The sequence below is a fragment of the Hemibagrus wyckioides genome, linkage group LG11, assembly GCF_019097595.1.
Source record: "Hemibagrus wyckioides isolate EC202008001 linkage group LG11, SWU_Hwy_1.0, whole genome shotgun sequence".
Lineage (NCBI taxonomy): Eukaryota > Metazoa > Chordata > Actinopteri > Siluriformes > Bagridae > Hemibagrus > Hemibagrus wyckioides.
This window is the reverse complement of record NC_080720.1, coordinates 20777274-20792969: the sequence shown is the minus strand read 5'-3', so window position 1 is coordinate 20792969 and position 15696 is coordinate 20777274. Positions and strand designations below refer to the sequence as shown.

The following is a 15696-nucleotide window of genomic DNA, read 5'->3' as shown; positions in this document are numbered from 1 at the left end:
CATGAAGACCATGAGGAGCACTATGTTATTGTGGATTATGTATAGAGAATCTATATGGATTCAGGTAATCCTGGATTGCTAAAGACAGGCCTGACAGAGCAGGTAATAATGCCCAAGACAGGTTCAAATAATTCCCTACATTCTGTTTGACCATGTTAACATGGGTGTGGATGTTTACTCTCAGATAAAGCAAATTTTACTGAAAGTACAGTGACAGTCAGCACTTCCTGTAAATGGTCTTCAGGACTAAGTGCTATTAAGTCAGGAAACAAATTACACTGATCGGAGGGCACTGATGAAACAGCACTGCAAGCCTAAGCGTCTGTGTGTGTGTGTGTTTGTGTGTGTGTGTGTATGTGTGTGTGTGTGTGTGTCCTCATGAGTCAGTGTAGGAGGGCTGTTAGTGAGTCCATTAACAAGAGCTGTTTTAATTCTATCAGTTAAGAAAAAGTAGTACACTCTTATCAAGCTAAATACATTTCTCAAACAAATTTAGGTCATTTTATACAACAGAAATTTCAGGGTAAGTACAGCTTTTTAAAAATAAAAGTCAGTATTTACTCCACAGACATGCCAGAACAGCTCAGACCAACTCATTTTACTGTATACACCTAGCTTTTTGTAGGACTTGGTGTTCTATTTGGCATGAAACAATCCTGCAGAATTTGCTTTATTACAAAAAGAATAAAATGTTCGCTCTTCACTGGAATCTCTATTCACTGTTTTTTTCATACGATAGCCAAATACAGTGTATGACCAAATGTTTGTGGACAGCTGACCATTGCACCCATATGTGGCTCTTCACCAAACTGTTGCCGCAAGTTTGGAAGTACAAAACTGTCTAAAATGTCTTTGTATGCTGTAGCATTAAGATTTCTATTCAATAGAACTAATAGGCCCAAACATGTTCCAGCAAGCAATGCCCCTGTGCACAAAGTGAACTCCATGAAGACATGGTTTTCTAAGTTTGGAGTGAAAGAACTTCAGTGTTCTGCACAGAGCTCTGACCTCAACCCCACTGATTACCTTTAGGATGAACTGGAACACTGAGTCTATACCAGACCTTCTGACCTTACATCAGTGCCTGATCTCACTAATGCTCTTGTGTTTGAATGAACGCAAATCTCCACAGCAACACTCCAAAAATCTAATAGAAAGCCTTTCCAGAAGAGTGGAGGTTATTATAACAGTAAAAAAGGATTCAATCTGGGTCTGATGTGAAGGTGTCCACAAACCTTTGGGCATATAATGTTGCATCTAATTCCATTAAGTGAACTATACAACAGAGCAGATTCTAGATATTTATTACAAATGAAGCAATTTTAAATCACATGAAAGCACATCAAACCTCCAAATATGTACAGATGGGTGACAAATTAAAGGAAAAGCTGGTGGTCTATTATGCTGTTAGAGGCATTTTCCTGCCATGGTTTAGGTCCACTTGTCCCCTTAGAAGGAGGAGCCACTGCAAAATCAAGTTATTCTGACTGATCATCTTTATCCTATGCAGAAACATTTCTATCCTGATTTGAGTGGACTCCTCCATGACAATCCATGTCATTGCAAAAAATGACTCAGAGGGTGGCCCAATACATTACTAATGCTACGTTCACACAGCAGGCAGAAGTAGCCCAAATCCGATTTACTGACTAAATCCGATTTATTTGCTAGGCTGTTCACGCTATGTTTTCAGTGTGGCCTATATCTGACATTAGTCTGAACAGACCACCTTTCTGAACTGACCTTGCTGTATATTCGACTACATCTTTGGTTTCTATGCAGTTTGCTTTTGAACTTTGAAATTTCCTGTGGCACTGGCATTGAAAATTACTTTTCACTTATCCGGAGCGACTTATCATCTAATCATGTTACCCATGTGCGCTTGTTACAGCAGCATTTTTGCCAGAGTCAAATCAAACCCCTGTGTCTGCAATCTCTTCGGGTGTTAGCATTTTAACCATGACATGTTGCCCACTAGTCTTTTTAACTGCTTGACACATATTTCAGCACTATAAACTAATTAAGAAAAGTAACCCAGAATGCTTTGGCTATCGGTTTTAGCTAGATAGCACTATTAGCTAACTTCCCTGTATGTGAACTTGCTAATAGAAGTAAGAGTAACAGCTGAAAATCTCCTAGAGAACTCAGACCTATCTGGTGCTGTGAGAATGTAAGAGTATCTTCACTGTCATCTTTTTCATTATCATGAGCTCTCATGAGCTTTTCAGCTGACTCTCGCTATCAGTGCTACTTATCTAGCATTATTAGCTGCATGGGAGTTATCTAGCATTAGATACAGGAAAAATACTGGTTCATCTGAAACGTTACCCTACCTGCTAAGCAGCCAGGTTCTCCTGTGGTCATGTTCGGTCATTTTGTTTCAGTTATAATTTTGCTTGTACAACGTCACCACAAATGTTTACGAGGTCTGTTGCCTCACTTCACTCTAATCCTTTATCTTTCCTTCTTAGTAGCACGATACTTAGAGGAATATTGAGATGGATTGGAGTGAAAGTCGGATGAATTCCGATCCACCTGTTCAGGCAGATGTATGAGATGAGCTAAAACACTACACAATGCACGTCTTTAGACTGGGGGAGGAAACTGGAGTACCCAGAGCAAACTCCTGAAGCATGGCGAGCACATGCAAACTCCTCATGCAGGGTGAAGGTAGGAATCAAACCCATAACCTCGGAGGAGCGAGGCAAAACGTACCCCTGCAATTCCTTTATTCATCCTCTATTTATCTTTAAAAGGTTACATGATGGTTAAGATGTGAAATGAATTTTTATGGCATTAAAACAGGATGTAATCATATTGTCCACATTATAAATCAATTCCCATTAGCTATATTCTTAATTACCTTTTTATGACTACAAACCAGCTTATTAAATGCTGTTATTTTTTATAATACATATTACATTTGCACAGTTAAGACTGTAGCACTGGGAACATGCTTCCTGATTAGGATTTGTTCTGCATATTCATATAGTTTGTAATTCCAGATTCTGTACATAATTAAAAAAAACAAAAAACAAACAGTGTTGTTTGTCTAGTGTACTGCGGTCAGTGTGAATAATACATTAGCACACTGAGCATAAAGCTGCCAATAGGTCAGAAGTTCCAGAGAGCAGCTTTCTACGATTCTCCTGAGAAGCTCCTATTACTGCACTCTGATTTTCTGACCTACATCCTATTACACAACTCAAACTCCCATCTGGTGTTGACCAGCCGAAGCATGGAGGCTACTGTTCTAGAGTGGACAGGTCAGGTGAGAGTATTACACTGCAAAAAAAAAAGACTTTGTGGCAAATGAAAATATCTTAAATATAGTCGGAGTTATCTAGTACTTCCTATTATACGATTACAATTAACCTGAAGTAAGATTATTAAAACCTATTTCTAGACATTTGTATTCATTCCAAGCCTGAAATAGTCTTGTTCTACTGTAAGATCATTTTGTTTCTTTCTAAAAATTAATTCTTATAAATGAGCAAGATAATTAGGAATATTTTACTCTACTAGCATGGCTCAGGTCAACTGAGGTCAACTCTTCTGTTCTGGCATCGAGGTGGTAGAATGGACTTATCCTACATGTCCAAACAGCTGAGTCTCTGACAGTCTTTAAAATTCAGGTGAAGACCTACATCTTCCTGAAACACTTAAACTAGCTCTTATTTTCCCTGTTTGTTTCATGTATTTAAAAAATTGTATTGTATTTCCTCCAAACAGAGGTTTAGACTGATGGTATCTTTAGTCTATGACCTAGTGAACCTGTGTTGATGTGTTCACTGATAGAGACTTCAAAGCACTTTTGTAAATCTCTCTGAATAAGGGCATCTGCTAAAATCTGCCAGAAATGTAAATTTTAAACGTACAAATGTCTAGGAATTGGCTTTATTTATCTTAGATTTGATTTGTTTAATTTGTTTGATCTTTAATTGGAAACGCTAGATACTTTGGACTATACTGAAGATATTTTCACTTGCTTAGAAGCCGTGAAGCTTCTAGAAGAAACATGAAGATACTGACATATACTGTACAAGCTCTCTTCTCTCTCACAAACACACACACACACACACACACAAACGAAAGGCAATGTGAGCTTCAGATGAACCTCCACACTCCTATAACATGCTAAGAGTCATGGCTGAAAGTTTGTGAGCCAATTGCAAAATGCATTTCAAACAGAATTCATACTTTATTATTAACGTCCACTCAGCAGGATAACAAACACAAGACTGCAAAAACAACATCAAAAGTGCTACCTTGAATTGAGTATTACAACGAACCAGAACAAAATTTATTAAACTCACACGCACTGAACTTCATTAGGCAAACCTGTACACATTTACATTCATGCACTTATTTACTCAGCCAATCATGTGCCAGCAGTGCAATGCAGAGAAATCATGCAGATACAGGTCAGCGGCTTCAGAAAATGTTCACATCTACCATCAGAATGAGAAAAAATATGATCTCAGTGATTTAATCCTCCAAAAATGTCCCAAGGGAAAAAGTAATCAAAAATAACATCTCGGCGTCTATAAGCCTCCCAAGCTGCCTTTTGCGTAGATCTATACGATAGAGAGAAGCCTAAGCAGAAATCTAATCGATGAGTCCCTTTTCAAAAAAGAACAAGGTTGGCTGTTTGCCAGATGCATTCTGAACTAGCCGTGAAAGTTCTTGATGGCTGGTCCAAAACTCTCTGGGCATAACGATAGAGACACTTTCTGACAATGAGTTAATACAGCATAGTAACAAAAAAAATGGATCCTTAAGCCACGCTCACACATACAGTGATTTTATCTCAGCAAGTCGCCAGTCGCTGTACCATGATGGCACCATAGTTGCTATAGTAACAACATTTATCATTGAGTGGCGCAACTAGCATTCCAAATCAACCCGCTAAAATGAAACATTCTGGATGCAGAGAGTTTGTATATTAAACTCAGCAGTGTATATAGGCATCATATGGTCTCTTGTGGTTTAGCAGCAGGATCCCAAGGGTTCGATTCCCGGGCAGGGAACCAACCCAGCCACTGAGGGATTAACTCACAGTGCTGGTCCCAAGCCCGGATAAAATGGTAGGGTTGCAAAAGGAAGGGCATCCGGCGTAAAACCTGATCCGGATGATCCGCTGTGGTGACCCCGAACAGAGAGCAGGGCAAGGAAAACAACAACACATATGAATCATACCATATGAGATGAAGGAGAAACAGCATGTGCTCTTTGCCATGGATCATGTATGCTCTACTGTCTTCACTCCCATTGCTAGTCACTGCACCAGAAACATATCACAACTTTGTTACATCTCTGGACACACCTGCATCTTGCGTAGGAGGAAGTCGTGTCCCTGGAAATCGGCAGCTTTCATTGAAAATGAATGATCTCCGGTCGCTTTGTCACTGCGAGTCGCTGTATGTGTGAACATATCCCTACTGTCAAGCAAGGAGGCGTGAGTTTAACTGTATCGGAGTATTTTTCTAACTCTAGCCCAGATCAAGCTGACATCACAGAGAAAAAATGTCTAGGAATTCTTGAGTTTGAAAACTGAAGCGCTCAAGTAAGTCTGCTAAAAAAACGCATCGGTATGAAGAGACGTCCTGGACATTCAAGCCAAAATGCTGACCTGGGGAGCCGGCAAGTTTTGTATTAAAAAAATAAAATAATAATAATTCAGTAAATTTCCTATAGCAAGATGCCATGCACTGATAATTGATCGTAGAAGGAAGCTGTGAAATTATGTGTTAAAGTTATGATTGCATGAATTCTGACTGCTGCTAAATGGAGTGGCACAAGTTAATGCAAAGTTAAATGTCACGCTCTAATGAGCGATGAGTACAAATCTCTTTAATGTGTGAGAAGTCTTCATTTAGTCTATTCATTCTGTATTAAGAGTTCAAGTTCCTATAAATGTCTTTATATCACAGAGAGGCCGAATGGTCAAATCCGATTGGTCAAGTGGTGCCCTCTAGTTGTTATCATTACAGTACGGCTCAGAAAGTAGTTCAGACTGATACGTAATGTTAAATATTAATGCGCTTGTTTTGTTGTTTCTATAGTAACAGCTTATCCACAGGGCAGCTTTGTGAAGTTTAACGGTACAGAACGTTCTTGGACAAATGACAAGGTGTGTTTTAGAAAGAGAGAGAGAGAGAGAGAGTATTAGAGAGAAATATTAAGAAAGAGAGAAAGAGAGAGAGAAACGGACAGAGAAAGAGAATGAGAGAGAGAGAGAGAGATACTATAAGAAAGAAGATGAAGAAGAAAGAGAAAGGCTGTTGGGAGAATGAATGTTTATCACAGCTATAACATTCAGTCTCTCCAGGATTTCATAGAGTTTTTCATGATTGCTGCAGCCAAAAATGCTTGATTTTGCATCAATTTTATTTTCTTCCCAAAATTTGTGATGAAATTTGCACATTTTGCACATACCCATTACCTTATTATCTTTAGTACCTTAAAATTTTTAGTATTTAGTATTTTTTTGTATTTATTTTTGTGGATACTGCTGGAAGTAAATTTTACATTGGGATGAATAAACTATCTATCTAAATCTACCTACCTATCTATCTATCTATCTATCTATCTATCTATCTATCTATCTATCTATCTATCTATCTATCTATCTATCTATCTATCTATCTATCTATCTAATTATTTTATATAATTATTTGTGCAGAAAACAACATAACCTACATGCAAACACAGGATTCTATTTAACTACTACCAGTAAAGTAAAGACACATGTGTAATTACTTATTTAGAGGGTTTTGGCTGAACGTGTGTTGTGATGATGTCAGGCTACATGCCTCGGCACAAATCTGCAGAATATCTGAGATCATTCAGAAACATTTTTAGCTTCCCCGAATATTCTGAAATAAATAAATATCTATTATAACTATAAATATCTAACAATGCTATGACCAACAATCCAAAACCGGCTTCCATTATGGATCAAGGCAAAATGTAGATGTAAGGATTGAGTGGTTAATATCATACACACTTTCTGTCTTAGCTCTGTTAGCATGCTTGAGGCAAAAAAAGTGTAAGAAAGTGTAAGAACAGTCACATTTAACTCATTTAATTGCTCAGTGCCATTTGATCCAAATATCACCTCATTATTCTATTTCATACCTAATGATTATTATTCAAGCCTAAATGTATATGGTGACAGCTCAGTTCTGAACTCCATAAAAGGTGAACAATCGTAGTTCCTGTAGCACTGACTCCTTCTTATCTTTCCCCTATTGCTCTGTCTCTCTACTCCTACTCCTCACTTCCTCTCTCTTTTAACAACAGCTCTTCTGGCTTCAGTGAATAAAGCATATGCATCTGCTCTGTCTAATCTCCATCCTCTCTTCCCACACGTGTGCGTATACACACACACACACACACACACACACACACACAAATAGATAGAAGGACAAAGGAAGCAGAGAGAGGGTCTAAGTTAAGTGTGGATACACAGAACACTAGCAAATGCGAGAGAAGTGGGTGTGTGCTTATGTGTGTGTGTGTGTGTGTGTGTGTGTGTGTGTGTTTGTGTGTATTGAATTATTCATGCTGATTGGACCATCCTCTTAGAAAAAGGCAGGGGGCCTAACATGAGTTGTCATAACCTTCAGCAGGAGAGGCGTGAAGAGACGGCGCTGGAAAAAGGCCCTGTGAGTCTTCACTGTTCTATTTATATCACTGCTGCTGATGTAGGTACAGTTTGTAATAGTGTGTGTGTGTGTTTGTGTGGGAGTGAAGCTGGGCTAATGTTTATCTAACAGTACTGACAAAGAGACAGAGGAATACTTTTTTCCCCCAAAGCCCCCAAACCCTCTACTGCATCATTTTAGCTGAACACTAGGCCATGCTCTCTAACACACTTATTTAATTCTGGCATTATACATCACACATCTGGCTACAAGCAAATCACACACATACTAAAAAGTATAATTGGTGTTCACATAAATATCTGGTGTTATGTCTACAAGAATAGACAGCATGTGTAGCGTTGAAAAAATAAAGTCATCATCGGCACAGTGGTACTGAAAAAAAATCCCCGGAGCTGGTGTTTTTCAGATTAAGCCCATTTCCACCTGAACTAGCGCCAGCCACTGCTCTCCTGTGGATTTACTCTCGTGATTTTGTTCACTAGTTTAGTAAATAATCCTACACAAATTCTGTGACCTTTACTGAGGGAAGACTGAGAATACTGAGACATTTACCACAAAGTGAAACAGTGAGGGAGTACTCACAATTAATACCCAATGTACCGTCACTTTGCCTCCTGGAACCTTGCTGTTCCACGAAAATAAGGATTTGCTTGTGTACAGCGCTATCATGTGTTATGGTTAGCTGTGTATTATTCCGTATGTTTTACATCTGTCCAACACAAACATGGAGCTAACATGAAAAAAATGGAACTGATAGTTGATTATTAATGTACCTAATCTCAAAAGCCATCCCCATTTACTCTAAATACTTCTTTAACTCCATAAAGCTTAGTCTCACATGGCCAGACCCTCAGACTGAAGGCAGAAGGTCTGAACTCCAAGGACCACCCAAGATGGTGTCTGACTGACATGTAAAGCAACCAATCACAGTTTGTTTCATTCAGCATCATGTCAATGGGCATGAAAATGTCCCTACAGAAACAGACCATAAATGGATCATTTGAGAAAGTTGAGCAAAAGTCTATAAGTTGGAAAATCCAGCATTTAGCTGATTCTCATAAGTGCTCATTGTCACAGTTGTAAGCAAGATGGCTTCCTTCTTCCATGAGGGAAGTAAAGAGGCTTTGTTTCATGAAATACGTGGTCTGGAAATCCTGTAGCATCAGATGACTTCCAACCTCCTGAATCGTGCATCAGACATTCAGCCAACAGTTTGTAGGCATATATTAACCTATAAAATGTTCAGTTATTATGTTAAGTTAAAGCATGTTATTCAGTAACTATACTGAAATTAATAGCTAAAGTATGCAGTTACAAGAAGGAGGAATATATAAGTCTGGATCTACAGAAGGGTCCTGAGAGATAAGGCTTTAAAATGCTTATGTGCCTTTTCTTCTTCAGATAATTTAATAGAGATTTCGCTCTGCCTAGCTGCCATTCTCAGAGCAGAAGGACCGTGAAGTCAGTTCACAGATATGCCAAACGCAATGCAGTCGGTTTTTCTATTTAGTGTCATGGAAGTAAGTTCGGGAGGAAAATAACACACATTCAATTATTTTCAGACTCTAACTTTTTAAGGGGGAAGGTGGAAATATTGGAATAAACTGGCCATGAAGGAAGAGAGGAAGCGAAGGGAAAGCATCTTGTTAGCGGCCTGCTGTAGCCCTGGGAAGATTTCTATCAGATGCACGTACGGGGAGAGGCATCCAGTTAGAAAATGACTTTTTCTGTACATGCTGGGCCATTTAGCACACCCTGTGATGACTCCTGTTTGGGCTGGAGATAAATGCTCTCTCTTTCTCTCTCTCTCTCTCTCTCTCTCTCACACACACACACACACAAACGCCTCTCCCAACAGCTATTTCATGTGCAAACGTTCTAGCTGTATTCTGCCTGTCCCATCTGTCTACCTGTTCTTTTTCTCTTTTTTTTCTCCCTCAAAGCTATGCAAACACAAAAAGACACAAACACAACTAAACGGGAAAATTGCTCCATTAACTGGGAGACGTATTCGCTTCCCGTATCATTTCTCGCCAGGTACGCTCACAAACCGAGCGGCAGAAGACCAAAGAACACACGCTGCAGAGATGAATAGAGTGGAGAAGATTAGAAAAACAACCGTCACTTACATTATCATTCATTTTTATTACTTTTAGGTCCACGAATAAGCAACAAATAATAGTAAACTCTAGAATGGTTGATGCCTGTCGTAAAAATGTTCAAAGATAACCATGTAAAAGATATAAAACATGCAGCGATTGATTTTTTTTTGCTGGGAAGCTTTCAGACTTTTACTTGAGCACCATATTTTCCTCATACATATTTCCTTATACCTATACAACATACTGCAAGCATGAAGGAAGTGACTGAAGAAAAACTATTTCAGACTTTGACCTTGACCCTGTTCAATTTTAAAATCTAGGGCCATCTTCAAATCTGCTGATGCGTGCTTTTTTCAGAAATGAAGGACTTATATTGTTTGTGTTTTGTTACAGCATTTTGTCTTTGGCTTGGTTTGCTTTCACACAAAAATGTCAAAAATTTCAATCTCAAAAATTGCTTTCACACCAAAATTTCAAAAATTACCAAACTGTGTTTATGAACTCCAAACCCACAATTCATATCTACATAACAGTTCCCATCATGCACTGGTATACAGATTGGTTGGTTGGGTCAGATTGCTTTCTCACTACAAACAAACTGATTCAGAGTTCATTTTGATGCGGATCTGAGGGCAATTACCGTGTTCATATATGTTTAAACAAACCAAACCAAAGGAGAAAATGCACCAGGTTCTGAAACAATCACTTCAAACAAGCCAGGTGTAAAATTGCCCTATGGGTCAACCATTCACTTTTGAGATATTACACTACAATTACACAGATGCATAGACACACTGATGGATAGATGGATGGATGGATGGATGGATGGATGAATGGTTGGTTGGTTGGATGAACAGATGGATGGTCTCATGTTTCTGATCTTAGAGGTATAATGAACATCTTTGGAAGGAAATGAAAGGAAAAACTATTTCAGACATTTGAACTTGCTGTGACCTTCATTCTGTTTGGATCAATTTCAATATCTAATAAATACATCTACAGGTTACAGTGATCAAGTTATAGAAATCATACACACATTCATTATTGAGATATCATTCTAATGAGAATCTCAGATAGAAAGACATATGGACGTACCTTGAAAACATAATGCCAGTGTCAGGGGCAAAAAAACAGTGGAAATGTGTATAAATGCTGTTTAATAGAAGTGGAGCAGGCCATTTTATGTACCCAAAACTTTACACAAAAGACCTGGCAGAGACACCGGTGTAGTAAGCATAAATTTGGGTTCTTCACCATATTCCGAGCTGAAAATATTAATGTACAAATTTACATTAACGTGATGAGAACGTAAAGCGTCATCTTGTGCAGGAGAGGAACAGTTGCTGCAGTAACCCTCTTTGTCCTGGAAGTGACAAGGTCACAGTAAACGTCCTGCACAGCAGAGCAGAGCACGGCAGAGAAAGGCAAGGTTTTCTTGGCATTCAATTAACTCAGTTTGCAGAAAGGCAGCACTGGCCCATGGGCAGATCCTCCTTTGAGAATTCTATGACATTTCTGACAAGAAATGGATTTGCAATGCATGGTAGGACTTTACCCAGGATGAAGTCTTCAAAGTGAGTTTTGAATAAGCATGATCCAGATGGTGGCTTTCATCTTTGTGTGTGTTTTTTCTTCAGAAAAAAAAAAAAAGTTGTGGGAAGTGGAGCAGACCGTCCTGCATTCTGTCTGTTCTCAATAAGTCTGGTATCTTTTGGAAAACGATGACATGGATTCGTATGCTATGTTGTTTCTGACCTGGTGTTTGACATTTAAGTCACTGGGGTGAGATGAGATTCCAGCACCTTCAGTTTTCTTTTCATTCTGACAGAAAATCCAAAGATTATTTAGCTTCTACACTTTTTTTTCCACAAAAGCAAAATGCTACACTTTGTGAATGGCCAAAAAAACATCTCTGACATTACTGCGAAAGAGCAAATGATTCAGATGCTGTGGCTTCAGTCACGAACAAACAAAGCAAGCAATGCTGAAGCTAGAACACTGACGAGTCTCGCTGCTGAATCTCACAATACGATTTAGTACTGAGTAACTAGATTGAGTTTACATTTTACTGAGAAACGTAATATTTTTATGTAACCTGTACGCAATATAGGCTGAGAACATGTTCCTTTTTTTCAGTGTAGCAGTTCACATCTAGAGAAACAAAAGCCAGAATACATGGTTACACAGTGCTTGAGTTTGGACTGGAAGTTGACCGAGACCTCCTTCCTCAGATGGATGCGATCTGGTTGTTTTCCTCTGCGAATGCTGATTTCTTACCTGCCTACATGAACCGGTGAGTGAAAACACACCTGGGTTCAATTCAAACCATCTTCAGCAAGTCAGTCTTGTAGTAATGGTATCTGCGCTGATTTATTTTATATATAATTTCATCCTTGAATGGTCTTCATTTGCACACATTCATTATTTCGTCATATTTTCTTAGAAGGTTTCTTGTTCTTGCTCAAGACCCGTGTCACTCACAGTGAGGCCTCTATTACTGGCTCTTGCTGTGTCACTGTGTAGATCCAGGCTTTAATCGTCACACAAATATTATATTTTTGCTCTTATTTTGCTCTTATTAGTACCTCCTTTATTGAGCACACAACTGATTAGGATCTGTAGGCCATCTGCCAACTGCGTGACACAAAATATCCTACTTATTTTTAGTTGTGGCCAAAGATTTCTATTACAGTATAGTTTTAAATTCTCACGATAACAGCAAACATCACTGTATAATCTGGTGTCTCTTCGGTTTCACAAAGATCATATTCAGTAACTGATATTTTTGGTATCCTGTAGCTTCCTGTTGAATGAAACCAAACTCAACTTTGTGTATTGAGCTTGAAATATTCTTTTTAAATATGCTGGAAAAACTATAACGAAAAATACAAACAAAGTGACACAAGTTTGCTGTCTATCACTCAGGCATAAAATGAACAGAACATCAATAGAACACATATTTTAATTTCTTTTTCAATGGAGCAGCTTCAAAGCTACACATTACTAAATTTCTGCTAACCACACTGTTAATAATAATATACTTATATGCACAAAGTCAGTTAATATTAATTGTACAGTTCATCTGTACAGAGACCTCCGCTGTATTTATTATCTATTTATTTGTGATTTATTTCAAATGGTGCCGCGAATCAGTAGGAATAATGCAGCAAATACACATAGCAAGACTGGTGACAGAGTGGACTGGTAAGCCTGAAAGTGAAGCTGAACATCTCCCATGGTTTTGCACAGTCAGGAGATATGAATATTATTGAGCCACTTTGGGGTGTTTTGGAGAAGCGAGTCAAGAAACCAGCATCATTTCCTCCACCAGCATCACATAGTGACCTGGCCACTGTTTTGCAAGAGGAATGGCTCAAAATCCTCCTGGCTGTTGTGCAGGACTTGTATATGTCATTTCTAAAGCATCCATATACCATACTAATGAATTTTTGTGTCTAAAATACAGTGTTTTATTTCCATTTTCCTGTATGTAGGTCTATTGTGCACTTTAAGTCCTCACTGTTGCTCTTGAGTTGTGGATGTTGTGACATCAAGTTTTCACGTGAGGAATAATTACGTACTCTCTCTTTTATATATAGATATATACGTTGTATTTTGTGGGTCTGGGTGTCAGTTTCCTTTCATAGTCGAGTGCTGTGTGATTATATGAGGTGGAGAGAAGATTCAATGCAGCCAAAGAGAATGGACTACACAGTCATTACACTGTGCAAAACATTCAGTGCTTACGCGCTAAAATAATGCAGCCTAATGACGCCACTGCCTCTGATTTTACCTCCTACTTCCTTCCATTATCTTGTTCAAACTGGGCTTTTGTGTTGTCGCAGTGGTATACGGCTTATGCCTTTCTTATTGGGAACAAACACATATTCCTATTTTCCTTTGCACCAAGAAATTCGGAAAAATAAACTGTTTTACTTCCTGAATGCTCATTTTATTTCATTTTTAGCTTTTATTTTTCTTACCAATTATCAGTAATTAGTAATCCCAGTCTTTATCTTTATTATCAGTCTTTAGTGACCTTCCAGGATTTAGTGATCGCAGCAGTGAATGCAAAATCTTTGGGATGTTCGAAATTACAGCAGATTTCCCGCAAATTTGGACTAAGAAGTTTAGTGTGAAGTCATCACAACACCCATTCAGCCAAAGCCTTCTTCTATTCACGTGAACCGAACATGAGTACAGCTCTCATAGAAAGTAATCAGATCTTCACATGTAGGAGTTTAAAAGACGAATCCTGTGCTAGCAATTTCAGCTATTCAAAATTTCTGCAAAAAAAGGCAGAAAAACTTGAACAAAAAAAAAAACAAAAATAAACTGAAAAAGCAGAAAAAAAACAGTTTTGCCTGCAAACATCGCAAAAAAAAACTCCTGAAGGGACTGTTTTACCAATTAGCTTGCTAACATACACTGATTAGGACAAACTGGTCGACCGCTTCTAAGTATGAAGGTGTTGTGCGTTGTCATAGCAACAGTGTTTCACCATCTACGACTCAATCGGCGTTGATTCGAAATGAGCGGCGCGCTTTGAAGACGAATAAGTAGCATGAAAGCCTTTTCTTCTCCGAGGCTTAATTAATACTAATCTAGATCACATATACTCCGATTTTGTTGTTGGTCTAAATTTTAATTAGAGTCCAGGTGGCTGTTACATGCTGCTATAACAAGAAGCTAGTTTATGTAGGACTAAATCAATCAAATCTTCAAGGACTGTTATACTGCTTAAAAAAAATAAAAAATTAATCCCAAACTCATTTGATGGAGCGGCCCATAACAAGCCCTGTGATAACAGCCCTGAGAAAAACCGTCATCTTAATCTGCTGCCATTTCTACGCCATCCAAAACTGTTAGCAATTAACACTGCTGCAGCAAAAAGGAAATGCAAAAGTCCTTTGAAGACTTGAACACACACACAAGCTGTGGTGCCAAACCATATGCCGAGTATCAAGCTCCCATACTGAGGGACTCAAAAGAGATACAGTGTGAGTGTGTGCGAGGAAAAAAAAAACGTTAGCAAGTTGTGTAGACAGAAGAGACAGTGTCAGGAGGCAGGCAATGACTAATATTCACTGTCACTGTCATTCAGAAGCATGGAGGATACCAATCAACTTGTATTGTACCAAAAATGAAATTTCTGTCCCAAAACCATGAGCTTTTCTTTTTCTTTTCTTATTTAATAAAATTAATAAAAGTTGTCATAGTACCTAAGCTACGTTCACACATACAGTGATTTTATCGCTACAAGTCTCTGCTGGTTGTTGTAGTAATAACTACAGTGGGTGGTGCAACTAGCATTCTACTTGACAACAAATCAGTTTTCTTAAAACATTCTGGAGAGAGATTTGGAATTGTGTGGAAAATTTAGCAGTGTATAAGTCATCTTGTCATATGAGATAAAGGAGAAGCAGTGTTTGTGCTCTTTGTCACGGATCACATGCTCTCTACTGTCTTTAATCTCATTGCTAGGTGCTGCACCAAGCCGCCCTATATTTACATAAAGTTCAACTTTTGTCAGTTTTGTCATGCTTTTGGACACGCCCACATCTAGTCAACAGTCGGCATTGCTCATTCCAATCAGAAATCGTCATCTCTGGTTAAAAATGAATGATCTCTGGTTGCCGTATCGCTGCTAGTCGCTGTACGTGTGAAGGCAGTGTTTGGATAAATTGCTAATCTATTACTTTAAGTGTAACAGCCAAGCTGTAAGACTTACTGCTTTTAACTGGTGGACTCCTGTGACCTGTGGAAGAACTTTGTCCAGTTCTTTCTCTATGCAGCTCGCCCAGTGCATCATCCTGTGTGAGAGAGAGAGAGAGAGAGAGAGAGAGAGAGAGAGAGAAAATTAACAGCTGATTTAAACTGGTTCATACATTTCTGAGTACATCTCATTTATTTATTTTTGTTTC

At 38.5% G+C, this 15696-nt stretch overlaps 1 protein-coding gene across 2 annotated transcripts in view; it reads right to left on the bottom strand.

The window, feature by feature from the left end:
- cacna2d2a (calcium channel, voltage-dependent, alpha 2/delta subunit 2a) overlaps positions 1-15696 on the bottom strand; it is a 208772-nt gene that overhangs the window by 176180 nt on the left and 16896 nt on the right. For both annotated transcript variants that reach the window (XM_058404248.1, XM_058404249.1), the window contains exon 2: positions 15504-15585. In XM_058404248.1, coding sequence (XP_058260231.1) covers positions 15504-15585 — 82 coding nt within the window. The remainder of the gene's footprint in view (positions 1-15503; positions 15586-15696) is intronic.